Below are 27,466 nucleotides of genomic sequence, written 5' to 3'. Positions count from 1 at the left end.
TGTGTTATAGAGAAACAGAAAAACAGATGGCAGCGTCTGAGAGACTTCACCTCAGGCAGACACCTTTAAGGACTTATTCATTCTCTGTATGTCTATGTACAGTGATGCCTATACATGCTCATATATACGTGCTTGCCCCATACCAGTCAGAGCAGGATGTGGAGCATCTTTCTCCATGGCCCCTGCCCTGTTTCCTTGATAGAGGCTCTCTCATTAGACCAGAAGTTTACTGCTAGGCTCAGTAGCCAGTGAGCCCTAAGGATCCACCTGTCCCTGACCCCCCAGTGTTGGGTTACGGCTATGCATAACTTTTAGCATAGGTCTTGAGGGGTGAAGGTTAAACTCAAGTCCTCAAGCTTGCAAAGCAAGTTCTGCTACCCACTAACATCCTCCCACCCCATCATTCATCCAGTTTTTATATAGGTGAGGCATGAGGTAAAGGGGTAGGGGGAGGCAGAGTGGGGGTGACCCAAACTTTATTTGACAGGCTTATAGAAAGTGAATGGTCCTGAGTTCACTCCATATACAGAACACAAGCAGATTGACACACGGAGACATTTGCCATCCCAAACGGCCATGAGGACTTCTTATGGGGAGGAGCGAAGAAGAGAGGAAGGGTAGAAGAAAGGAAGGAAGGCATTATGGCATATGTAAGAAGCTTCTGACATTTCCATTTTCTGCAATATCTTTTTGGAAATATCAGTTATCAACCTCATTTTGCTCCTTTCTTCCAAATTGCTCCGTTTGTTGTTTAATGCATCAATGATAAAACACTCTGCATAGACATAATAAAGATCCATTTTCTAATGCAAACATTTTCATCACAGAACCCCTGGGTCCCAGTTATTGAGAAATCAATCATTTTAGCTTCTAGGCACTGGTGTTGTCCTGAGGGGGTCTTGTTAAGCCAAGCTGCCTTTGATAAGTGCCACGCTGTTAATATTCCTTTGAAGCCTATTGTAAGCCTCCACTTTACTAAGAAACCCTGCGGTCCCTGGGAGGTAATACAATCAGGGTGGAGGTGCAAAGAGGAGATTCTTGCAAACCTGCTGGCCTCATGCTGAGAGTCCATTTCCTTGGTATCCACACACCCTCACCATCACTCACACACACATGCAAAGGCCCAAGCTGTTCATTCTGATCATGCAGGATAGAGCCTGGGAAAAGTGATAATTTCCCTGGCCAGCAAAGGATGCTTAGCATGCCCCATATTTACAAGCGCTTTAGTACAAATAAGAATTGACCTGGGGCCACTCCCACAGAATCACATCACCCAGCACAGTCGCCCTTTTGGTAGATGAAAGCATAGGCAGAGCAAGGTACTGGAGAATATTTTTACAATAATTTATTATAACTGTGTGAAGTGGAGACATCCAAAGTGGTTACTAGCCATGTGTACCTATTTAATTGTAAATTTAAATGAAACAAGTCCTGAGTCTCACCAACAGATTGCACGTCTCTGTAAGCCTATACTTTGAAAAAAAAAAAATCTCTCAGACAGTACTCTCCTGTAGTCTTTTAAGTTATCACCTTGGAAAAAGAAATTTATATTGCATTCAACTTCCTTACATTCGTGGTATTATGATTTGGCACTGGGATTAACTTTTTAAATTATATATTTAGGATAGGGTAAGAGAATTATGTTGTTTGTGTATGGAGGCGGCTGAAGACTTTAATATGACCTTAGACAAAGGATTCCCACGCAAGCCTTTGCTTTGCTTTCTTCTGCGCACCTCCAGTCTACCAGACCATCCTGGAAGTGGGAGAGCCTCCACCCGTTTCCCAGCAACAGCGACGCGACCCCGCCCCTTCCCAGCCCCTGCCTACCTTATTAACTTAGTGGGGCGGAGCTAGAGTTCAGTACCCAATATAAGGAGAGCAGAGGCGGGAGGGCTTGGCATCCCGGTCGCTAGGGAAACGGACGCGGCAGCAGCAGTCAAGGAGCGATGCCCGGCGCCGAAGAGCCAGCTGCGCTGGTGGAGACTGGGGATGAGGAGCCCGGCGACCCGAGGCTGAGGCTCCTGGGGGCTTTCGTGACTCGGAGTCTGCGTCCAGTGGCGGGTGCCTGGGAGCGCTGCTCGGGCACAGCCGAGGTGGAGCGGCTGCTGCAAGCCTTCTTGGATCACAGTGCAGCCGCGGAGCCGCGGCCGCTGCTGGTGGTGCAGCCTGGGCCTGGGGGCCTGGTGGTACGACCCTGCCTGGACGCAGGACCGGAGACCGGCCCGGCTCGCACCAAGGGGCTTTTTTTCTTGCGCACCAGGCCAGAGCCTCCAGGAAGTCACAGCCTCCGCGGCGCGGTGCTCTGCGGAGACCTGCCCGCCTTGCCTCTGGAGCACCTAGCCCCGCTGCTCTCCGAGGTGAGGGTGGGTGGGTGGCCCCTAACTAGCAGAGGTTGAAGCCTGGGGGGGCGGGGAAATGATGGGGGTGTCGTGTGCATGAGGGGCGGAGTCAGAGCCAAAAAGGTGGGGCGACGAATGCAGGGGAGGGTGAGTGGGCGGGGTCACAGCCAGAGGGCGGAGGCAAGGGGTGGAGTCTGGAAGAAAGTGACTGAGCCTAGCCTGGGAGGCGCTTCAAGGAAACCAAACCCTGGTAAACTGTATGGTACCCGCTGGGGGGCAAGTCTAGGTAGAGGCCAGGCCACAGTGAGAACCAGACTTGGGTCAGGGTCTTGGTTCAAGGGGAAGCCAGAGTGTGAAGAGTGCCCGAAATCCTGGCAGCTTTGTAAGTCAAAGGCAAGAGCTGAGGATAGGACAGTGGTGAATGGGGGGAGGGGGAAATTTCGAGTGGGTCTGCTGGGTGGAAGAAGCTGCGGTCGGTGCTTTATTTCCTTAGCAGAGGAGTTCAGAGTGAGGCGCTTTGGTTTTGAGTCTGTCATTCATTTACCATGCAACCATTTACCAAAGGTCAGCCCTGTGCCCGCAGAAGTTGAGTATCATATTGGAAATGGCCAGTGGGCATTGGGAAGGGTCTGTCACCGCCCTGGGAAAACGGACATGGAAGGAGCCTCTGACTCTCAGAGGATTTTCACAAGCGTATTTAGGAGAGATTCTTGTTCCCCTTTAGACCTTTCCAAGTGGAAGAAAACTTTCGTGCTAGTTGGGCATATGTGCTTCCCTCTAGACTGGTCCTCTCCAGGTCCAGCCAGTAGCGAAATTGGTGTAATTCAGGTACTAGCTGTGTGATTGGTGTCCTGGAAACTATACAGAAATAGAAAATAAGTTCTCACCCATGATATGCTTCCCCTAAAAAAGCACAAACACATGTATCTGATCATGCATTCATAATATTTGAAACTTAAGACAGTGAGGGTAAGCACTTTCAAACCTATTGGTACAGCCAGGACCTGGATGTTCCTTGCTACATTTAATGTTACCTCCCTTGTTGCTAGTGAAGTGAGAATTCCAAGGAGGAACATGATGGATGGGCAAGCTCTCAGGGACCAGGGAAGCAAGGCTAGCAATAACTTCTCAAATACTTTTAAATTGAATGGTCTTATCACTGTATTATGTTTGAACACCTTCTGCACAGAAGTCCACCTGTGGGTCACATCCCCTGGTGAAGGATGATGGGAAATGCCCTTGGTTTCAGAGGAAAGAAAGAGTCATGTAGTCTTAGATGCTGCCTTGATCTTAGTGGTTCATTGCCTCCTGAGCAGGGAGAGGCAGTTAAGAGTGCATTTGGCCCTTGAAAAAGTTCCATGTCAGGCAGCTCACAACCACCTGTAGTCCCAGCTCTGGGGGATTTGATGCCCTTTTCTGATGCCCTCTTCTACCTTTTGTAGGTATCTGAAGTCACATGTGCACATACACACACATAAACACACACATATACGTAATCTCAAAAAAATAATTTTTAAAGGTTCAGAGATGAGACACAAACTAGTCTATGTAGGGGACTTGAGCATAACTCAGGATTGTAGTAATCACTAAGGAAGTGAGTGCATCACTAAGGAAGTACAATCCAGCAAGCAACGTTAATTTTGGGGCCTGCAGAGATGGCTTAATGCTTACAAAAGCATGCTTCCAGAGGACCAGAGTTTGGTTCACAACACCCAAGTCAGGCAGCTCGCAACAGCCTGTGACTCCAGCTCCAGGGGATCTGACACCTTCTGTGTTTCATAAGCACCTACACACATGTGGCATACATGCACACAGACCCACATATATGCAAGTAAAATAAATAAATAGACAATTTACTTTTAAAAGATTTCATTTTTATTTTTTTTCAGGCAGAGTCCCATGTAGCCCAGGCTGGGTTCTAACTTGTTATGTAGCTTAAGGATGACCTTTAACTCCTGATCCTCCTGCCTCCACCATGCTAAGAGTACAGGTATACAGAACCAAGCCTACCTGATCTTTTTTAAATTTAGATTGGAGACAAAATTATTCAGTCAAGAAATAAATGAATGAATTATGGAACATTTATACAGTGAAATACACAATACTCTTTAAAGTGTTATTTTGAAAAAAAACACATAAAATTCATCCACTCCCCACCCCAGGAGTTTCTAGCTGTACAGTACAGTGTTGTCAGACGCAAACACCTCCAGGTCCCCCCTACTCAACATGATTGAAACCACATTCACCCAACAGCACCCATGTCCCTATCCCCAGACCCATCAAACAACATTACACAATTTGTCTTTACAAATTTGACTGCTCTAGGTGTGGTGTTTTTAATAGGTGTGGCCCTCATGGATTCATGCGTTTGAAAGCTTGGCCCTTAGGGAGTGGCACTATTAGGAGGGGTGGCCTTGTTGGAGGAAGTGTGTCACTCTGGCTTTGAGGTCTCATATGCTCAAGCTATGCTCAGTGTAGGAAACAGCCTCTTTCTGCTGCTTGTGGATCAAGACTTAGAGCTTTTAGCTCCTTTTCCAGCACCACGTCTGCCTGCATGCCACCATGAAGGTAATGGACTAAACCTCGGAAACTGCAAGCTAGCCCCGATTAAATGTTTTTTCTTTATAAGAGTTTCTGTGGTCATGGTGTCTCTTCACATCAATAGAAACCCCAATTAAGACACTATGTAAACAGAGTCAAGTTTCGTCCATCTCTTTGTGACTCTCAGTGTTTCTCCTGACTTGACACTTAATTTCAACTGTTAAAAGTTCCCCCAACCACATGGCTCTGGGTTCCCTGAGTCTTTCTCCTCCAGCCCTGCCCCCCCCACTTTGTGATCCAGTGCACCCCACCCCACCCACCCCACCCATGCTGCCCCCTCCCATGACCAGTGCTTCTGCTCTTCCAGCTTGCTTCCTCCTATACCTTATCCAGAGTCTCTGGACTCGGCTCGGACTTCAATCTATTTCCTTTCCAGTGTCTCCTGGCCACAACAGTGCACTTGTTCCTTGCCCAGCTTGAGAGGCAACACCTTCAATTATCATCATCATTCCACTGGATCATTTCTCTCGGCCAATGTCCTCATGGTTCTTCCTGTTGTCACACACAACCCATCTCTTTTCTTCCTCTTGTTAAAGCCAAATACTATTACACTGTATTTTTATAGCAATGCTTTCAATTATTATCTCCATCATATTGGCTTGTGGGCATGTCTATGAGGCATTTTCTTGATTGTTGGTTGTTGTGGGAGGGTCCAGAGCTCATTGTGGGTGGTGCACAGAGGGCCCACTCTGTACAGGTGGTGCTGGGTTATATTAAGAAAGCAGGCTGAGCAAGCCATGGAAAACAAGCCAATAAGCAGCACGCCCTCCATGGCCTCTGCTTCAATTCCTGCCTCCAGGTTATTCCTTGTATTCCTGCCCTGACCTCCCTCAATAAAGGATTGTGACCAGGAAGTGTAAGATGAAATGAACCTTTTCCTTCCCTGAGTTGCTTTGGATCATGGCATTCATCACAGAAATGGAAAGCAAACTAAGACAAAGGTTGACTCCAGTTCTTGACTAGCATTGTTAATAATACAGTAGTGTGGGTTTTTAAGTACAGAATTTATATATAGTATGCAACTATTTGCATTAAAAAGAAGAAAAGGGGACTGGAGAGATGGCTCAGCAGTTAGAAGCACTGACAGCTCTTCCAGCGGACCTGGGTTTGATTCTCAGCATCTACATGACTGCTCACAACCATCTGTAACTCCAGTTCCAGGGGATCCAACACCCTCTTCTGGCCTTTGTGGGTACTACATGCACATGCTACACAGACACACATGCAGGCAAAATAATCATACACATAAAATAAAATCAACAACAACAAAAAATTAAAAGAGAAAGGAAAACTGGAAATGGCTCCTCAGGCCTGTAATCCAAGTACTTCAAAGACTGAGGCAGAAGGATTATTGTGAGTTTAAGAAAAACCAGAGCTGTAGCGTGAGCTCCAGGCCATCCTGAGCTACATAAAAGAGTCTATCTAAAGAAAGGGGGTAAAGGGAAAAATAGAGAAGGAAGAGAGTAGGAGGAATGGGGAGAAAAACTAATCCATAGTTAGGGAACTGAATTGTTGAGGTACAGGAGTGGGTGGACGATTTGTCATACTTATACTGTGCAAATGTATTATATACTTAAGTTTTAAATTCAATAATTCTAAAACACCTCCAGTCCCTTACTCACGAAGGTTTTTCTCAAAGCCTGTACCAGGAATCTTTAGGACTTCCCATTTACTTCTGTTATGAACCCTAGAGCTGATCCCACATCCCTGTAAAACCTGGTCTGCCTGCCTCTGCCTGCCTCTGCCTGCCTCTGCTCTCCCTACTGGTTACCCTTTCAGCACCTGTAGGTCTTAGCTTCTGACCCCGGCCCCCCGGTCCTGTCCTCCCCCACCTCACTGCATGCCACTTAAGCCAGCAAGGTGTCTTCTGCCCCGTAGGTGCATACATGTGACTCCTCTTACCTTACTCTAGCCCACACTGGTGTCTGTCCTCCACTCACCTGTATTTCACCCTCTGCCCTCTTAGCTGTGCATGTAGGGGGAAGAGGGCATTGGTGAGGTGGAAAGCTATAATTTCAGCATCTTCTCTGTCCCAGTATACCAGTTCAAGGTGAAATAAATGTAAGGGAGAAATATTTGAAGGGAGCATTACCAGGATTTAGTACCTGGGTTTTCCCTTCCCTCCTCCCTTCCCCTCACTGCTGCCATCTTATTCTTCCTAACATTTCAGTAGTTGACTGCTTATTTGTGCTCTGGAGGGTAAGAGGGATTTGGAGTGACACTTACTTTGTGTTCAATCCCGGCTTCTGTCACACTCAGCTGGGTGAGGTGAGTATCTTAAACCCACTCTGTCAGGCTCATATGCTCCCATGGTATTGCTAGGAAATCCAATCCATTTTTGTTTTTGTTTTAGGAACAGGGTTACACAGTTGCTACCCAGGCTGATCTCAAACCTTCTGCAACCGTACTGCCTCTGTTTTGTAAGTGCTAGGATTATAAGTGCCTCAATGCCTGGCTTATAAAATGTCATCCTAAATAACATACTAAGACACCTAGAATAGAGTGTCCCTTTGTGGTATTCCTTATACAGTGGCAGTCCTGGTTCCTGACAACCCATCTTTAGTTCTCTAACTGGTCCTTCTTACCTTTCTGTAGCCAATGCTGGTTCCCTCCATGATTTACCTGTATGTTCCCCCACAGACCTCCTACCTATGAGCCTGCAGTGGGGACAGATGACTTCCTCATTCCTCCTTGTGTCTACTCCGTTCATGGCAATGAACCTGCAGTTTCAATGTTTTCTTATCACATGACATCACCCTTTATGGTTCTACCCTTTGCTGATGTCATTTGGCATCTGGTTCATTGTGACTCTCCCAATACTGCTTCTGCTTTGGTTAACACACGATGATTTCAACAGACAATTAAAAGGCCCTCCAATCACATGAGAAGCCTGTCTCCTCTAGTCCCTACTACACCCTGATCCACCTGTATGCACCCCTCTCAGTCACTAGCACTCCTATTTCTCCTATTTTCTAGCTTACTCCCTTCCAAACAATTGAGTACCCTAGTCCGTACACTTTGCTGGGACCTCTACTCCATTGCTTCCCAGTGTCCCTCACTCATTCAGGTTCTTGTACCTTGCCCAATTTGAGTAGCTGTTCCATTGTCATCATATCCTCGAGCCATCTCCCATCTGGCTTCTGTCTTACTCATAGTCATTAAGCAAAACCACAATCCATGTGGAATACAACTCTCTGCAAGGTCCATGTCTGCTCCAGGAAGTCAACAGGGCTATGGAAAAGTTGAGTGATTCCACTCTTAATTCCTGATGTTGAATGTCCTTGTTGCTTTCTTAAAAAATAATAACAAGGAGGAGGTAGTGGAAGAAGAAGAGGAGGAGGAGGAGGAGGAGGAGGAGGAGGAAGAAAGCAAACTGAGACAGAAGAGCGAAATTCTCACAAACTCTTGCATCTACTCTGCTTATCAATAGCCCGGCTCTATTCTCTGCCATCCACTCCTTGCTATACTGTTAGACTGTCTTGTCAGATGTCAACTCTCAAAGAGCATACCGACTTTGATCTGGTTCTCACCCTCTCAGTCTTCCACCTCTCTCCTCCATTCTTACTTTCCTCCCCCACTAGAAATGTCTTGTACAATAAACTCCTAATGCCCTGTCACCCCTTCTCAATGATGGTACTCCAGCAATTGTGTGTGTACATATAAGTATGTGCATGTGCATGTATATATGTATGTGGTGGTTTGAAAGAAAATGTCTCCCATAGGGAGTGGCACTATAAGGAGGTGTGGTTTTGTTGGAGAAGGAGTGGCCTCATTGGAGGAAGCATGTCACTGTAGGGGTGGGCTCTGAGGTCTCCTATGCTCAAGCTACACCCATTGTGGACACAGTTGCTTCTATTACATGGGGATCAAGAACTCTCAGCTCCTTCTCCAGCACCATGTCTTCCCATAATTTGCCATGAGGATAATGAACTAAACTTTTGAAATTGTAAGCTTTTTTAGAGTTGTTGTGGTCATGGTGTCTCTTTACGGCAATAAAAACCTTAAGTGAGACAGAAGTTTGGATCAGGGATTGGGGTATTGTTGTGATAGGTTTGACCATGTTTTTGTTTGAAAGAATATGGACCTTGAAACTGTGAATTAGAAAGGCAGTTGAATGCTTTAAGTGCAGCTTAATGGGCCATCCTCGTAGAAGCATGGAAGACAGTGGTGCTGAATGTGTTTTGAACTGTTGGGGGCTGGCTCAAAATGTTTCAGAGGAGAAGAATTTTAGAATATTGCCTAGAGATCATTCTTATACTATTTTGGCTAAGAATGAGGCCACTATTTCCCTTTCCCTAAAAAAATCTGACTGAGGCTAAATTAAAGAGTTTTTGATTAATTCTGTTGGCAGAGGAAATCACAAAACAGCCTAATATGGACTCTGTCTTGTGGTTACTAGTGTTACCCTAATGAAGATTTATAACAAAAAGGAAAAAAGCTGAGCAACAAAAAGAAGTACAATTTGAGGAGAAAAGGAGCACCAGGAAGTGGAATGGAGCTAAGTCTGTGTTCAAGGAGATAAACAGATTAAGAAATTAAATAAAGGGAGTGGTGACCTCAGGGCAAAATCCCACCCAGCTACATTTTCAACTTGTGGAAAGCTTAGAGACAGGTGTGGTGCTACATGCCTTTTATCCCAGTACTTGAAAAGCAATGGCTGGCAGATCTCTGAGTTTGAGACCAGGCTAGTCTACAGATCGTTTCAGGACAGCCAAGCTTGGGCAGTAAAGGAAACCATCTTAAACAGAAAGCTGGTGAAGATGTAATTGAATGACGGGTTCATGTTCCAGCCCTAGTAAGCATCAGAACTTGGCAGCTTCAGCTACTCAGTTCTGGTTTTAGACTCAAGAATAGAAGAAAGAGGTTATGGAATCTTCCTCAGTGACTAAGGGAAGACACTGAGCCCAGGCATGTGTCAGGAGTGTCTCTGCATGGAGGCCTAGAGAAACCATTGTGTGAAGTTGCCAAAGTGAAGCCTGGATTCCCTTGGGGACCCCAAGATGTTGGAGATGGCACAGCTATGGGATACCTACCAAGGAGAGCTACTAACAGGGAGTAGAACCAGCCCAAGAGAAAGAAATATGTTTCAGTCAGTAAAGCTGAAAGGAGTTGGAAATGTGAAGGGTGCTTTGATATGAGACATGGAGATACAGAGTATGGAGTTTACCCAGCTGGTTTTCAGTACTGCTTTGGTCCAGTATTTCCTCACTATTCTTCCTTTTCTCCATTTTGGGATGGTAATATATATCCTGTGCCATTGTATGTTAGAAGTATGTTATCTGCTTTTTGATTTTGATTTTATAAGATATTACAGTTAAGAGATTGCATGAATCTCAGAAGAGACTTTGAACTCTAGACTTTTAAACAAGTTTGAGAGTATTATAGACTATGGGACTTTTGAAGTTGGACTAAATGTATTTTGTATTGTTATGGTTATAGGAATATTGGAGTCAGGGAGTAGAATATGGTGGTTTGAAAAAAAATGTCTCCCATAGGGAGTGACAATGTCAGGAGGTATGGCTTTGCTGGAGTAGGTTGTGGCCTTGTTGGAGGAAATATGTCACTGTGGGGATGGGCTTTGAAGTCTCCTATGCTCAAGCTATACCCAGTGTTGATGCAGTTGCTTCTGCTGCCTTTGGATCAAGAAGTAGAACTCTTAGCTCCTGCTCCAGCACCATGTCTGCCTGCATGCAGACAAAACCTCTGAAATTGATTCAGAATTGATGAATAAGTCTTGGTGGCTGCAAAATAAATAGTTCTTGCATGGTCTTTCTGGAAACATGTTTTGAGCATTGATAATCATTTGAGCAGAGAGTTCAGAAACTACAAAAAAGATCACAAGTTAAGTTCAGTCACATTTCTGTTGGACTCAGGACAGAAGGCTGAACAACAACAAAAGAATTTACCTAGGATCTCAAAGACAGAGACTAAATCTCAATTGATCCTTAAGTACTTACATTCTTCCCTGGGTTCTGGCATCTCGGTGCATTCCTTAGAGGTTGACAAATGTGTATGTACTAACAGAGGAAAAAGTGGTGGGAGGTTTGGATTGAATTCTGTAGGGATCTGAGGTATAGAAAAACAAATGGCTAGAATTTTAAAGAAATGAAAATCTATTCATTCAGTTATATAATAAGCATAACTGGTTACTGTATTAAAATACTTAGTTCCTCTATGGTGTATATCTTAACTAGTATAAAACTTAATATTTAGTGTGTATCCATGTGTGAGGAGGATTTCCACAAAGAGTCAGGGTGAGCAGGATTGATAAAACCAACCAGTGTTAGTGAAGTCAGCGCAAGCCCTCCTGAGAAACAAAATCTAGCCAAAGAGTTGGGAGGGAAAGGAGAGAGCCTGTGAAGCCTAGGGGAAGCATGTTACAGACACAAGGCAGAGCTTATATAAAGGTGGAAAGAAAGAAACCTACGTATGTGATGGAGTGGTCTGGAGACCAACATCACGGAACCAGGATGAGACCAAAGAGTAGGAAGCCAAATTATATCCAGCTTTGCTTATAGGATTTCTGTTTTTGTTACCAGGAAAATGAATTTCATTGATGGTTGTGAGTGGCACAGTTTGATATCCTTTGATAGGTATGCCACAATTACTATAAACTCTAGAACAGAGTGGTTTGGGACCAGGATAGTGATCAAATTGTGACTAACTGCCATCTATGTACATCCTGAAGGTACTTCCAAGGTGACATACTAATGAGCTAGTTTGGGGATTATGGGAGACATAAAGAAAGGAGTTGATATGATACTGTGGGTCTTGAGCAGAAGAAAGAATGTCATTCCATCATGGGATGTGGGAAAGGACAAGGGCAAAGCTCTTGAGGAAGGATGAGCAGCTTGTACATGTTATCAGGAGTTTTTATGCATCTACTGTATTTCAAGAAGGAGATTTCTTGAAATTTATTGTATTTCTAGGTGGGAAGCTGGATAAGTCTGCCAGGGGCTTGGGGTTCCCAGTTAAGGCTACAAACAACAAACCTAGGAGGTGTCAGGAACAGGTGGTTTGATACATTTTAAAACTGAATGAGAGTTCCACAGTAAGGAGGGCTTATAGACAAATGAAGATATCTGAGGAGTGAGAATGAAGGGTTCTGATGTTCAGAAGCTGGAAAGAGGGGGAGGCATGACCTGGTGTGGAGCACAGCAGGCGTGGCCCTGGAGCAGTAGCTGAGAGCTAACATCCTTTTCTGGAAGTAGATGGCAGAGAGAGCACACTGAGAGTGGCACAAGTCTTTTGAAACCTAAGAGCCCACTTCAGTGACACATCTCCTCCAATAGGGCCACGCCCTCTAATCCTCCCCAAACAGTTCCAGCAGTAGGGAACCAAGTATTCAAGCACAAGCCTATGGAGCTATTCTCCTTCAGACCCACTAGACAAGACAACTTAACAGCACGTATATTTATCAGCAATCCTAGTAGTAGATTCTTCCATAGGGCCAACAACCTCCTCACCCATGGGCTTTTCACCAGGTTTATAGTTCTACACATGTATTCCCACCTACCGGGTGAGCCTCAACTCCAGTGAAGAAGCAATTGGGCATAACAACAACAGTCATGTTACTATTCCACCAGTGGTTCTACTTTGTCTGGTCAGTATTGTGGTACAGTGCTGAATCTGGGTTAAATTATTGATAATTTTTCTTCCCCAACAGCTTGCATAGCACCTTCCAGCACCGTCTAGCTCAGTTCCGGTTTGATTTCTCTATGTCCTATATCCAAAGTGTGTATTGTCTTCAGCAATAGATCTTACTGTTTAATTCTGGTGAGCAGCTCAAACCAGTGGCAATAGCCTGTATTATTTTGAGAACCTTTGGGGGCTCTTTGGCCAGTAACTCATAGGGAGTTATCCCATGCTTGGTACTAGGATTTTTGGTTTAATAGCCCATGACTTCTGGAAGCAGCATTATCCACCCATGCAGGGTAGTTTCATTCAAGCTCTTTTTTTTTTCTTTCTATAGAGACAAGGCCTCACTATGTAGCACAGGCTGGCTTGAACTTGCAATCCTCTGGCTTTCTTGGTGTGTCTTTGTTTCAGGTCATTATCCCTGTCCTAGCCAATGAAAAGAACCATCTAGACTGGCCCCACTTGGTGTGTCAAGACATCAGGCATCATGCCCACTCCCTGCAGTGTGACCTCCTGGTAATCCTTGAGCACATGAAGGGGAGAACCTTGCTGCCTCTTCCAGTGGCTCAGAAAAAGTAGAGTTCATGGATGGCCACAGCGAGCCAGCGTAAGTACCATCAGCCTGTAGGCCTTGGTGATGGGACAGAAGCTGTTTTATCTGAGCGTTTCTCCCAGGGCCTCTCCTCTGCCTGGCTTTACACATCTCAGTCCACACACAAGCCCACTGCTGACTCTGGCTGCCAACAGTCCTTGGACTGTTGTCTTCACGCTGATTGTGACCCTTGCCCAGTCCTAGTGCTTGAGGTCTCCTAAGATTAGCTCAGCAATGTGGTCTTTTTTTTACTACCCCAAATCATTTCGGGGCTGAGAGCACCCAGGGCAGTTTCAGTGTTCTCAGGATGTGGCTCATGGCTGAACGATACTGAATCCAGTAGCTGCCATCTCCTACCTGCATGCCCCTGTGCACCCTGCCATAGAACTAGCTATCAGGCTCTTGTTACAGTTCCAGCCTCCATTCTCCAGCACCTGCAGACTTTTGAGACCCCAGAGATAGTTCCCCTCTAAGAGCAGTCAGATCTGGCTCCACTGGGGAGTCCATGCCTCTTGCCCCTGAGTGGGCATTAGAACTCCAGCCTCCTTTGATTATGTTGGTTTTGTCTATTTGCTGGAGACAGGCTCTCATTCTATGGCCTAAGCCTTCCTAGAACTTTCTTTGTAACACAGGCTGCTCAGACTCAAGGTTTTCCTGCCTCAACCACTAGCCTGGGGCTGAGATAACTGGCCTGTGCTCCATACCAGGTCCTCTGCTTTGTAATGTTATGTCTCCCATCTACTTCTTCTCAACTGTTCCAGCTTTGAGTTTTTTTGTCTTTGTATCCAGGGGTAATTTTTCCTCTTCCAATCCAGTCTATGTAACATATGTAAACATATATATATATATATATATATACATACATATATATATGTGTGTGTGTGTGTGTGTGTATGTGTGTGTGTAAATACATATAATATATGTAACTATATAAATACATGTAATATGTGAAAAAAATGTATATTCTTATATTTTATCCAACATTTCTATGCATTTGTGGCAATAGGTCCACCTTCCTGCATGAGTGTGATCTGCCATATTGTCAGGTTTCTTTCAATATATGACTGTCATCATGTTTATTCAGGAACCATGATGTACCCGAAGAATAAGTAGTGCATGCAACTGCAGCATACTTCTTAGTAGTTTTATGTGGGAAATGATTGTATATTTATATATAATTTGAAGGAGCATCACAGTTAACTGGAAAAGTTATTGTGGTTTAATAAAAATATCCAATTTTCAAAATAAATACAATTAATCTCCCCCTTTTTCTCAGCTCCATTATACCATATCTCCATAACACCCAGATCATGTATATGATTCCCTGCTGATTTGGTCTCCTTTTGTTCAACTTTGATAATTTCCCTGAAGGCCGCATCATTTTGGGAGAGGAGAGCATTTTCTTTTATTGTCGTTCATAATCACTTGTGCTGTATCACTTCTAAGCGAATATGAATTTCACATTAAGTGAAGATGAGTTCCCGATGTGAAAATGCCACCCATACATTTCCTTTCCCCATCACTGTGCCACTTGTTACCTGGCATATCATTTTCAGTTGAGACTCTGAACAGCAGCCAATTTTTATCTTAATAATTTATTTAAAATGAAAATGTATTTACTATTATTGTGGTGTCTGGGTATGTGTATGGAGTGTGTGTGTGTGTGTGTGTGTGTGTGTGTGTGTGTGTGTGTCGTCCTGTGCACACCTGTGGAGCTCAGAGGACACTTTTAGGAGTAAGTTCTCTCCTCCGCCACCTGGGTTCTAGTAATAGAACACAAGACATCAGGTTTGCATGGCAGGTATTTTTCAAACAAAGCCATCTCCTCTGTCCTATTTTAATTTTCATCTCTTGACATCATAGTTAAGTTATTTAAAACAAAACAACATGTTTGAAGGGGGTGTTTGGGATACCGTTCTTTGTTGGAAATCTGAAGACAAAATGGAATTGTCCTGGTATCCAGAGCTGTAGTTTATCTCTTGGAGGAGAATGAAACCTGTTTGTCCTTGCTATAGTGTCAAGACTAAGAACAGAGCAAGCGAGGCCTGGGGAGGTAGATGTGGCAAACCCTTGGCTGGAAGAGCCAGTCAGCTGGGGAATAAGCTGCTGTGCTATGCAGGGAGCTTGTCCTATGGTGAGAGTCAGGCAGGGGGGTTGGGTGACATGTCAGTGCTTCCTGCATTGACAAGATTTTATGTCGTTTGAAGTTCTTAAACTAGTCTTCAGAATTTTGATGGACCCATGACTGTACAAATAATGTTGAATGGACACAAGAATAAACATGTCTCCCCAGAAAAGGATTTGTACAACTGACTTGCTTAAAGGAGTCTATTACTTGCGTGTGTGGGGGGAGGGGGAGTTAAGAATTTATAGGTGAGAGATGAGGGAGAGGACTCTGTTGGTAAAATGCCTGGCATGCAAGCACGGGGACCCGAGTTCAGATCCCTAGCACCCACAAAACAGTGTATATGATATCTTGTATCTGTATCCCCAGCAGTGTGGTATAAGTGAGTTGGAGACAAGTGGTCCCTAGAGCTCATTGGCCAGTCAGCCTAGCCCAATCAGTGAACTCCAAGTTCAGTGAGAGTCCCTGTATCAGAACATAAGGTGGAAGGATTCCACAGACATTGGACATTGAACTCTGACCTCCACATTCATTTACACAGGCAAAGCACCAGCATTACACTATACTACACACACACACACACACACACACACACACACACACACACACACACACAAAATTTAAAAACTAAAGGATTCACAGGTTAGGTGGAATTTTCCACCTATTTTAAAAGACTTTAGGTCCTCTTTTAGAGAACACTCAGGTACATCTTGATGGTTTATTCTTCAGTATTGTTCTGGTGGAAGGTGGTGGGACACTTAAGACTTGGAGCTTAGTGTAGGGCAGTTAAGTCATTGGGAGGGCTGCCCTTGGAGAAGACTAATGTAAACCCTGGGGGACCTCATCTCCCTCCAGATTAGCCTGTTATAAAAGGGTAAAGTTAGCCCCTTCCTGTTTTTTGGCTTCTTGTGTTGCCTTGTGAATCTCTATGCATATATTACTGCCACAGTGTGTCCTGATGCTGGATTGTGGACTTCTGACCTTACAAATCATGAGCTAAATGAACATCTTTGTAAGTTTTCCAGCCTCTTGGATTTTGTTATAGCAACAGAGGATGAGTGAATACAGCCAGGCTCACACTGAGAGATTTCTTTTGTCTGTTACAGCTTGGATTCCGTAGACAAGTCAATTGTCTATGCCATTGAGTCTGCAGTGATCAAATGGAGCCACCAAATTCAGGTGGTCCTCAAGAAAGCATCTTCTCAGCCACTCTTACAAGGGGAAAATCCCACACCCAAGGTGGAACTGGAGTTCTGGAAGAGCAGGTAGGCAGGGAGGCACATGTTGGAATCCTTGGAGAGAAGAGCTGACCGAAGAGAAAGCCAGAGCTGGCCTGGCAGAGCCACTATTGAATCTGGTCCCACCTCCAGATATTTCTCATCCTCTCTAGGGTAGCTGACTGGGTGTCTTAGGTTGATACAGTTTCTTTCTGTGGACTGGAAGACAAATTCTTTCCCTGAGGTTCAGTAGCCACCCTTCTATCCTGGGGGACTGTCAGTTCACTGGGGGAATCTTTCAACCACATGTATATAATCAAATCAGGACTTAAAATACATTTTATTCTTTTTTAAAAGAACGCTTTTTATTTTGTGTGTATGAATGTTTTGTCTGCATGGATGTATGTGAACTGCACTTGTCCAGTCCCCTGGAGCTGGAGTTACAGATGGTTGTGAGTCACTATGTGGGTGTTGGAACTCAAACTTGGATCCTCTGCAAGAGCAGCCAGTACTCTAAACGGTGGAGCCATCTCTCCAGCTTTGACTCTTAATACTTTTATTCTAAATTCTGTTCGCCTTTCTTGGATAACCAAGGTTAGGTGTACATACCTCTGTAAGGATCTGGAAAACAGAAGCGATTTTGGATACTGGCTGCAGAACTGCCTGTCCTAGGTCTTAGCTTGTCGTTAACAGCCACCGTGTTTCAGTCTCATTGGGGTGACCAGAAATGCCTGATTTTCTCCTGACTACTTCCCTTCCTACCCTCTACACTTTGCTCCCATTTGTGGTGGTGCCAGTGAATCTCTTCTGGAGGAGACAAGCAGATGTTGGAGGCAGATGTCCCTGACCCTACATAGAACAGAGTGTCTGTGTCATAGGAAGAGCTGTCCTGTAGGGCTCCAGACCTCTTTGCACCACCAGGCTGAAAAAACCATCATTTCCTCTGACTTCTAACCATTTACTGACCTATGATGAGGCCCTTCTCAAGAAGTCCCATCTCAACAACACTTCAGTTTCCCTGCCCCAACCTTGCTGCAAGAACTAATGACCTCCAGCTGCCAAGTTTTTAAGCTACCAGCTGGTCCCCCGACAGTGTTTCCTGGAGTTTTTCCTTCGAGCCTTTGTTCCTGTCTCAGGCTTTTACCTATACTCTTTTGAAACAGATGCCTGGCTCTTGGGGCTGGAGCTCAATCTGTGGAGGCCCCTGAGGCAGGGCTACCCTGCCTCTGTTTGCAGGAGGGTGGGCATCAGAGTGAGAAAGCATTTCCCAATACTCACCCTACTTACTCCATGGTATTGCAGGTGTGAGGACCTGGAACACATTTATAATCAACTGATGACACTTAAGGTGAGGGGCATGGCTGGACTCCTGGACAAACTTCAGAGCAGCTACTTGCCAGCTTTCAGAGCCATGTTCAGAGACGTTGAAGCAGGTGAGGACCAGCAAGGGTTTCCAGAAATCTATTTGACTTGGCATTTTCTTTAGTGCTGCTTCTACTCTCTTGGGATGTCAGGACCGTCACATCTTTATTACCATCTTATCTGGCACAGGACAACACGGTGGTAGGAATGCCACTTCTGGAAGCAACTGTGTTTGTGGGTCAGCTGCCGTGTGACCTTAGAGAAACCATGCGACCTCTCTGTAGTTGGAGCTCTGGCTCTGGTGTGCCAGCATCCTTGCCTCCCTCGGCCCTTGTGAGGTCACCTAGATGGAAGAATGTTATTAGCTGCAACACGCTACAAATACATGCTGTGACAGAGATGGCATCTCACCTCTGGAGTTTAGGTCCCTGCATCCTTGACATCTGGAGGAATCTCTGTTCTGTTTCTAGCCCCATTCTGCCGTTTCTGTTCAGACAGGGCTCCAATTTCCTGTCCCTCTGAGAACCAGACAAGATCAGCCTTCCTCAAAATTGCATAACTGCCGAGCACTAGGATAATGATGTAGGTGCTTTTTCCCCAGGACTCCCTCTTCCCTCATTGGTGCAATTTGCCACTCCCCCCTCCCATTTTCCTACTAAACCTCTCCTTGTTCTTAGTACTGTAGATAAAAATGTGCTTTTAAAGATATTTTCAATGCTATATCAGTTAAACTTAATCTAAATAGTGATTTTCAAATACTTTCTTCTCCCAGAACTTTCTTTAAATACGCTGCTCCATATATGTTCAAAATATGAACATAATCAAGGTCTGTTTGTTCTGTTAACAAGGGAAGTGTCCTATATCCAGAGCCCACTAGCTGACCTGTCTGTCATCTTACTTTCTCCTCTGCTCTGGGGAATATATGAGTTAGTGACAGGGTATATTTTCCTCTCTTCCTTTCTTTGTGTGTATCTTTTTTGTTGTTTATAAGATAGCATCTTGCTGTGTAGCTCAGGCTAGCCTTGAACTCAAGATTCTCCTGATGCAGACTCCTAAGTGTTGGAATTACAGGCATGAGCTACGCCACCCAGCTTCAGTGCTGGGGTCTCTGAGGGAAGCCATATGACAAAGAAGAGCTGTCTTAAGGAGTCTTGGGGCTTGCCTGGCCCCTAAAGCCTTTGCAGTGGCTAAAGCTGCCTTGGAACAAGATGTCTGTTGAAGTGTCAGTTCAACCTTTCTCCAGAGGTGCTGTGTCTCAGGGGTGTTATGTGTGCTCCTAGTCTGAGCTTCAGTTGAAATACATAGGTATCATTGACATCTTTTATGGTGTTCCATTGTGGATTTGACGGGTGAGTAGACAAGATTTTATAAAATGACTTGAAAGGTGCTCTGTTTGGGCAGATGGCACCAGCTTTCTACTTGGGGTTGAAATAAGGTTTTATTTTACACGCAGTCAGCCCTCCATGTCTGTGGATTGGCAGTCATAGACTCAACTGACTGTGTTTTTAATTTTTTCCATACTCAACACATACAGATTTCTTCCTTGTCATTTTGTCCTAAACAGCACACTACACAACTTCCTACATAGGGGTTATATTCTACTAGTTAGTATGGGTGGACTATAGGTGATTTCAAGAATGCAGGAAGGCTAGGCAGGTTTCGTACCTGTAAATCCCAGTGCCTAGGAGACTGAGGCAGGAAGAGCTCAAGTTTGAGGCCATTTGGACTATATATGAGACTCTTGCTCAAAAAAATAAAAAACAATAAAAATTACATAGCATTGTGTGACTAGGTTATACACAAACACTTTCTACTGCTTTCTACATGGAGATTGAACATTTATAGCTCTGGGTATTGGCAAGGGGTCCTGAAACAGACCCCCCCCCCAGGACACCAAGGGACTCTTATGATTTTACCTAGGTTAAGGTGGGAGATATTTAGAGAACTCCGGGGAAGCAGTGCTGCAGACACACACGATATGTGTAAATGCCTGAAGTTTAGAACTCAGCCGACAGCATGATGGAAGAGTGTGCCGCCGTGCGTTGGTCGTTCAGTGCCCATCTGTGTCTTTCACACTAGTAGATTAGGAAACTCATCGTTCACATGCGCTGATGGTTATAAAGGATTTGTTTCTCTAGGCCAGTGTTCAAAATGTTTCCTTTCCAGTCAAGTGTATGCTGGGAGAGCTATTTGGAAAAACAGCACTATGATGGTATCGAACATACAGTGAGGCAAGAGCAGAAACCCTTGAAATATGTGAGTCAGTTCCCATGATGACAGAAAAAGAAATTTTGATTAGAGGTGATAGGGAGAGCCCTGGTCAGGAATTTGGCAGAGACTACAAGAATAAAAAGATTTTTAAAGGTTACTGACTGGTTTTTATCCTTTATACTCTAATTTTAGAACATCTGGCTGTCTTGATCCTGAGTAGATACAGTGAATGTATTATTCTTAATAGTCATAGTCAGGCAGTTCATTGGCTTTTTATGGACTAGAGAGAGATAGAGGAAATGGAATGCTGGGGTGCTAATGCAGATGAGAAAACTACGGAAGAGAGAGAGAATGGATGAAATGTGGGGAACAAAGATGATTGGACACTGAATTGATTGGAATGTGAAGATACTTGGGAAATGGGAGGTGAAATTGACTGTCCCCTTGGGGGCAAGAATGTCTAGCTAAGGACTTCTCTTCCTGGCCATTAGCAGGAAGACACAAGACAACCTGGTTTCCAATTGTCTTGGTGTACCTGTACTGCCCTACCAGCCACCACAGAATGGGTCATTTAGTCCTCAGTATTTTGGAGGCTAAGATGATCAAGATCATGACCAAGGAAGTTCAGTTGTCTGGTGAGGGTTACTCCCCTCCTGCAGGATGGCACTTGGTTGCTGCATCCTGTAGGGGGAAAGGGGCTGTGTTTTCACATATGGAAGTGGAAGGCAAGCTAGCAGAATACTACCAGAAACCTTTAATCCTAGTGGCAAGAGAGGAGCCCCATTGCCTAATAACCCTTACCAATCCCTGGAATTAATTCCTCCCATCGACCATTTTCAACACCTGATTTTTTGGGAGGGATGAACACAGTGAAGCCACAGTCCTGACTAGAGATGTTTGAAGGTAGACTGTTGGGAAAGAAAGCACAGCCCTGTGCTACACTGGAGCCACTGAGGACTGGCTGTCTCCTATCTGTAACTTTTTTAATCCTCTTACCCCCCCTCCCCAAGAAGCATTCAGACAAGGTAAGCCAGCAGCTTGAAACTGGACATAGTGGATATATTGTGAATATTTATGCCAGAGATTAGCAAATGGACACATGAAGGCAGTTTCCCTTAGAGTTTGTTGATAAAGGTTTACCAGCAAATGACTGCACATGTCTGTCAGTCTTCCATATCTGACTATTCAATTAATGCAGATTAAAGTTGAAATAAATAAATACAGTATAACAACATGAAACTATACACATTCTAAAACAGGCAGGTGGAAGGATGGGTCAGTGGTCAAGTCACTTTATCTGCAAGCATGAGGACCTGAGTCAAATCCTAGCACCCATGTCAATACTGGCCAATAAGCTCAACATTGTGGGGTATAGAATTGCAGAGCCCAAGAGCTTTATGGTCAGCCATCCTAGTTGAAAAGAAAACTTGCCGTCCAGTGAAATACCTTGTCTCATTCATACAGGAATACATCTGAAATCCCTCTCTGGTTTCATTCACATGCATTGTGCCCGTACAACACACACACACACACACACACACACACACACACACACACACATATGTGTGCACACATGCACACACATACACATGCACTAAAAACAATATGGAATATCAGATTTCAAGCTATAGTAATAACCATAACACGAGCCTGGCATAAAAACAGACATGTAGAAGAGAACAGAACAGAAAAATATAAACATAAACACACATACTTACAGCCATTACATATTGACAAAGGTGCCCAAAATATACATTGGAGGAAAGAAAGCATCATTAACAAATGGTGCTGGAAAAACTGGATGTCCATATGAATGTAGACTCATACCTATTACTCTGCACAAATATCAACCGCAAATGGATCAAAGACCTCGATGTGAAACCTGAAACATTGAAGCTGCTAGAAGACATAGGAGGTACCCTATCAGATGTAGGTGCAGGAGACTTTCTGAACGGGACTCCATTCATACAAGAATTAAAGTGACATGTTAACAAATAGGGCCTCTTCAAACTAAAAGGCTTCTGTACAGCAAAGGAAACAATCACATGAAAAGAAAGCCCCACAGAGGGAGAGAATCTTGTCAACTATACATCTAATAGAGGATTAATTTCCAGATATATAAAGAACTCAAAAAAACCTCTAGAATGCAAACAATCCCATTAAAACTGAGCTCCAGATATGAACAGAAACTTCTCAAAAGAAAATAGCTGAGAAATACCTTTAAAGGTGTTCAACATCTTTAACAATTAGGGAAATACAAAATAAAACTACTTTGAAATTCCGTTTCACCCCAGAGTAGCAAAGGTCAACAAAAGAATCAACAATAAATACTGAAGAGGGTGTGGGGAAAGGGATACCCTACTGCAAACTGTTACAGCCACTCCAGAAATGAGTGTGGAGAACTTTTCAAAAGCTACAAGTAAATAGATCATATGGCCCAGCTGTCCCATCCTTGGCAGATGCCCAAAGGATTTGACATCCTACTGCACAGATAGGTACCCTGTGCCTCGCTGCTCTATTCACAGGAGTTAGGAAATAAAAGCAATCTACATAGCATCCAACTGCTGAAAATGTGGTCTATATACACTGTGGGGTCCTATTCATCAGTAAAGAAAATTAGACTGTAAAATTTTCAGGTAATGGTTGGAACTGAAAAATATACTGAGGTGACCTGGACCCAGAAAGACAAACTCAGCATCTTCTCTCTTATTGTGGTTACTAGTTCTGAGTCTTTAGATGTGAGCGTATGACCTGATGTAACTGCAGAACCAAGGGAAGGAGAGATAAACAATATTAAAGATGTTTGAAGAAGCCCCAGAGAAACATTATTTTATGATATATATGTGAGAATTATACCACACAGTTTGCTAATTCTCCCCCACAAAAGCCATAACTATCTTACAGGCATAAGAAACCTCTCTTTGAGTTGTTGGTTGGGTTCAAGAGACTCCCCCAAACAATATAGGGCATTGTCATTACCTTTGGTTGCCTCCCAAAACTTGAAGGTAAGACCTTATTGCTGAAGACACCGCACAGTTTGGATAGAGGAACTGAAGGAAGCCTCTTCCCTGAGGACTAGCCATATGTTAAGGTTCTGTGCAAGCCACTGAGGGAGAAAAGCAATCAACAATAGTTCTATCCACCTGCAAAGCCTACCAGCCACAACAATGACTAGCCCAACAAGATATCCCCAGTGTGGTGATATATTGTGTACCCAATAATGCTTGCCTGGGGATCAGAGGACAAAGCCAGCCACTCTATTAAACATAGAGGTCAGGCTGTGGTAGCATGCACCTTTAATCCTAGCATTTGGGAGGCAGAGAAGGCCATACTGAGAACAGAGCTAGGTGTGGTGGCACATGCCTTTAATCCCAGCACTAGAAAGGAGGAAAATGGCAGGGCACAGAAAGGTATATAAGGCATGAGTAAACAGGAAGTCTCTCTCTTGAGGTTGAGGACTTCGTAGAAGTAAGGTAGTGGCTGTTTTGCTTCTCTGATCTTTAAGCTTTCACCTCAATTATCTGGCTCTGGGATTTTTTATTATTAGACCTTTCAAGACTCGTGTTATGCCCCAGTGGTGCAACAATGGCACTTTCATCTTGGGGTAACTGGTAGCTGTGTAAATGAACGTAAAGCCTGTCCAGTGGGCAAGGATTCATACCTGCAAATCCAGCCAACTACCCATGGCTGAGGAGGTCAGAGACTCCAGAGGAGAGCCTACTACTGCCATGTCCCTAATATAATTTCTAACAGTATTCTAAATGCTTATCCTTCTACACACAGGTAAGTGTAGCTCTCTCCCATCATCAAAGAATTCTCCTCTTGCAGCAAATAGGGACTATTACAGAGATTCGTAACTGGTCAAAATTCAGAGAAAAAGTGACCATGGGACATTCAGCTCCAACTGGTACATATAATGATACGACCCCTAAAACTGGAAAGCTGGGGGGGGGGGACTTGAAAGTTTGTAAGAGCCACAGGACCCAGATGTCTGCTGCTACCTAGTGCCTTCTAGACACGACAGGGAGCTTTCTATCCATGCCATCTCAACAATATGAGTACCTGAAGCAAGCCTGCATGGTGACACCAGGTGGCATGCCAACATGGACAGGGAAATTTTTACAAAATTTTACAAGGTCCTACCCCTTGATGAAGAGCTACAGGCAATCCATGGCTGCTGAGAGAGGGCAAATAAGTCTCCAGGGACAAGGTCTGTGATAGATTATCTAATCCCAAATGGTAAATGCTAACCACATCTGCATAGGAGGAACACCAGATTGACTCAGTAGGTTATATATATATGTATATATATATATATATATATATATATAATATATGTGTGTGTGTGTGTGTGTGTGTATACACATACACACATATATTATATATATATATATATATATAGAGAGAGAGAGAGAGAGAGAGAGAGAGAGAGAGAGTGTGCGTGCACGCACGCACACACGCACGCACACATGTACCTATAATAAAGGAGGAAAGATCACAAATCTGAGAAGGAGTGAGGGAGCATGGCAGGAGTTTGAAGGGGAGGAGGGATGGGTAGAAGTAATATAAATATATAGTACTTATGTATGAATTTCTCAAAAATTTTAAATAAAAATTCTAACATAATGGCTAAGTGTGAAGCTCATTGATAGAGTGAATGCTGAACATACATGCGGCCTTAGGTTCCATCCCCAGCACAATATACACAGAAAATGCAGTTTAGCAACTACTCAGGATTGTCCCTGTGTTAGATATAAGTGACAGGGAGGGGATTCAACATACACAAGAGGAAGTAAGCAGCTTATATGCCAACACCATGCCATTTCATGTAAGAGTCTTCAGAATCCTTCTCTTTGGGTACCCAAATGGGGCTATCAACCAGTATCCTTCAGAAATTGAGGAATAGATAATCTTAACAACAAAGCAAACAAAAAACACCAAGCACAATCCTAGCTCTATCTGTCTTAATTTGTTTTTGTTTTGTTGCTGGTGTTTTTTGTTTTCTAATCAAGGTAATTGCTTCCTGATTGATCTAGGGAGCGGTTTATGCTTTCCCAAATATTATGATCTTACAACAATCAAGTTTATGTCCACGTGTCCAGGTGTATGAAGAAAGATTTGAGTTTTGAAAGGGCCCTCAAGGAAGGTGACATGAAGAGAAGACTCCTGTGTATATGCCTCAGCTTCACCTCTGATATGCACGTGTCTCAACTTTGTCTATCAACAGCACACGTGAAGCCAGGTCTTGTGCCCTTTCAAATGGCTGTTGGATGTTATCGTCCTCTGCCTCAACTCAGTGGTTCTAATACTCACTGTCAACCTCCCACATAGAATATGATCACTTTTATTGGAGTGCCAGGTCATTTGACTGGCTGATGCAGTGGCTTCCAATACACTACTTGGGATATAAAGTACAAGCATCCATATCCATTTATCATGCATCCCTTGGGCCTCAGGGCAATTGATGTAGAGGTTCAGAATAAACAGGGATACCACTCCTTTTGTTCAGGCAAAGAGGGCTGGTTGATTCCCACACAGTGAGGGAATTACTTAGGCCTGATGGGAGGCTGTAATGTCTAGTGGTAGAAAAAAAAATCCTGGTATATTGGAGGTTGCAGCTAAATCGGGGATATTTTTAGTTTCCTTTAGAGTAGACATGGATGGAGCCTGATCCATATAATATGACCTAAGAGCACCTGCTCTCATAGACACCACCAGTTACCTGCCTAGGAGGGAAACATCTGCAGGTTTTCCCTTCAAGCCAGCTTCCATTTCTTCTGGGTTGCTATGCACACGTCAGTGCTACCAGCTTTACCACATTTCACCATCAGTTACCACAAGATGATCACTGAAGGCTTCTCTCTAGGAGCTGTGTTCAAGGGAATGGTAGGACAGTTCTTTGGCTTTGAAAGCCAGCAGAATCTTGCCATCTCCAGTCCACACTACTCCTCATTCCCTGTGGTTTCTCTCATAAGCACTCACGAAACTTTCTACTAAACACTCACCAGAGATGCTGATGTTCATCAACTGTACGCTACAGTCCTGGCGCTGCCCTGCTCCCTAGGAAGATGCCGTTTATACTGCCTTCTGTTATCACGACTCCTGAAATTACCATTCAGATCAGCCTAGTTTTGAAGCTTATAGATGTTAGATGGGTCCAAAGTCATAGAGTTGGGAGGTGTCTGGATCAGCATCTGAAGGCACAGTCTTTTGGGCTTGTCCCGTCATCTGTCTTCATGTCATCTTTGTGGTACCAGCATCAAAGTCATCAGCAAACATTTATCAGGGGAGGGGATCTGCCAAAATAGAGCAGCAGACTGGGGCGTGTGCTGTCTAGTCCTGTGTCAAGTTGACACAAGCTAGAGAGGAAAGAGCCTCAGTTGACAAAATGCTTCCATAAGATCAGGCTGTAGGCAAAACTGTAAGGCATTTTTTTTAAAACTAGTGATTGATGTGGGAGGGCCCAGCCCATTGTGGGTGGGGCCACTCCTGGGATGGTGGTCCTGGCTTCTATAGGAAAGCAAGCTGAGCAGGCCATGAAGAGCAAGCCAGTAAGCAGCACCCACCCATGACCTCTGCATCAGCTCTTGCCTCCAGGTTCCTGCTCGTTTGAGTTCCTGTCCTGACTTACTTTGATGATGAATAGTGATGTGGAAGGGTAAGCTGAATAAGCACTTTCCTCTTCAAGTTGCTTTGGTCATGGTGTTTCATCACAGCAATGGTAACCCTGACTAAGACAATCTGGGAAAGCCAGGAAGAAATCCTGATACAGGACTGTTGTTAGCGAGATTTTCCTAGTCCATCATTCTAAGAGTGCTCTGAATTTCAGTCTTTCTTCAGAATAACCTGGAAGTTTTCTGAAATGATCTTCTCCATCTTCTCAGGTCAGGAAGAAATTGCAATCTTGGCTTTGCCAACCCTTTGCTTCCCATACACTGGGGCTCTATGAGTTAGGTGGTGCCCCAGCAAGGATAGTTGACCATCTCTTAATTCCTTCCAGCCCTGACAGAGGCCCAGGACATCCATGTGCACCTGTTACCACTCCAGCGACACCTGGACATCCTAGAAAGTGTGGAGTTTCCTGAGGTGAAGGGCAGGCTGAAGCCTCTGCTCCATGTGGTCTGTCTGATTTGGGCCACCTGCAGGTGGTACCGCTCCCCAGGGAGGCTCACAGTCCTGCTCCAGGAAATCTGCAACCTCCTCATCCAGCAGGTGAGCTGATCTGTGCAGCCCAGCAACCTCTCCCTAGGGGCTGGTTGGCATAAAGAAAGGCACAGGGGGGAGTAAAGTGTGCTTTTTCCTTAGGCATGGAAGTCATTGCAGCCCAAAGAATTCTCACATTTGAATTATATATTTTCACAAGCCAGCCATTCACAAAGCA

The 27,466-nt window shown here is 44.3% G+C and overlaps 1 protein-coding gene across 1 annotated transcript in view; it reads left to right on the top strand.

Moving 5' to 3' along the window:
• The first annotated feature begins 1,889 nt into the window (after positions 1 to 1,889).
• Dnah9 (dynein axonemal heavy chain 9) overlaps positions 1,890 to 27,466 on the top strand; it is a 341,793-nt gene continuing 316,216 nt past the window's right edge. The window contains 6 exon segments of the mRNA XM_028869363.2: positions 1,890 to 2,357; positions 12,990 to 13,137; positions 13,140 to 13,185; positions 16,402 to 16,560; positions 17,815 to 17,945; positions 27,086 to 27,297. Coding sequence (XP_028725196.1) covers positions 1,947 to 2,357; positions 12,990 to 13,137; positions 13,140 to 13,185; positions 16,402 to 16,560; positions 17,815 to 17,945; positions 27,086 to 27,297 — 1,107 coding nt within the window. The 5' untranslated portion in view covers positions 1,890 to 1,946.

This window comes from Peromyscus leucopus, chromosome 8b (assembly GCF_004664715.2).
Source record: "Peromyscus leucopus breed LL Stock chromosome 8b, UCI_PerLeu_2.1, whole genome shotgun sequence".
Taxonomy (NCBI): domain Eukaryota; kingdom Metazoa; phylum Chordata; class Mammalia; order Rodentia; family Cricetidae; genus Peromyscus; species Peromyscus leucopus.
This window is presented reverse-complemented; position numbering and strand designations above follow the sequence as displayed.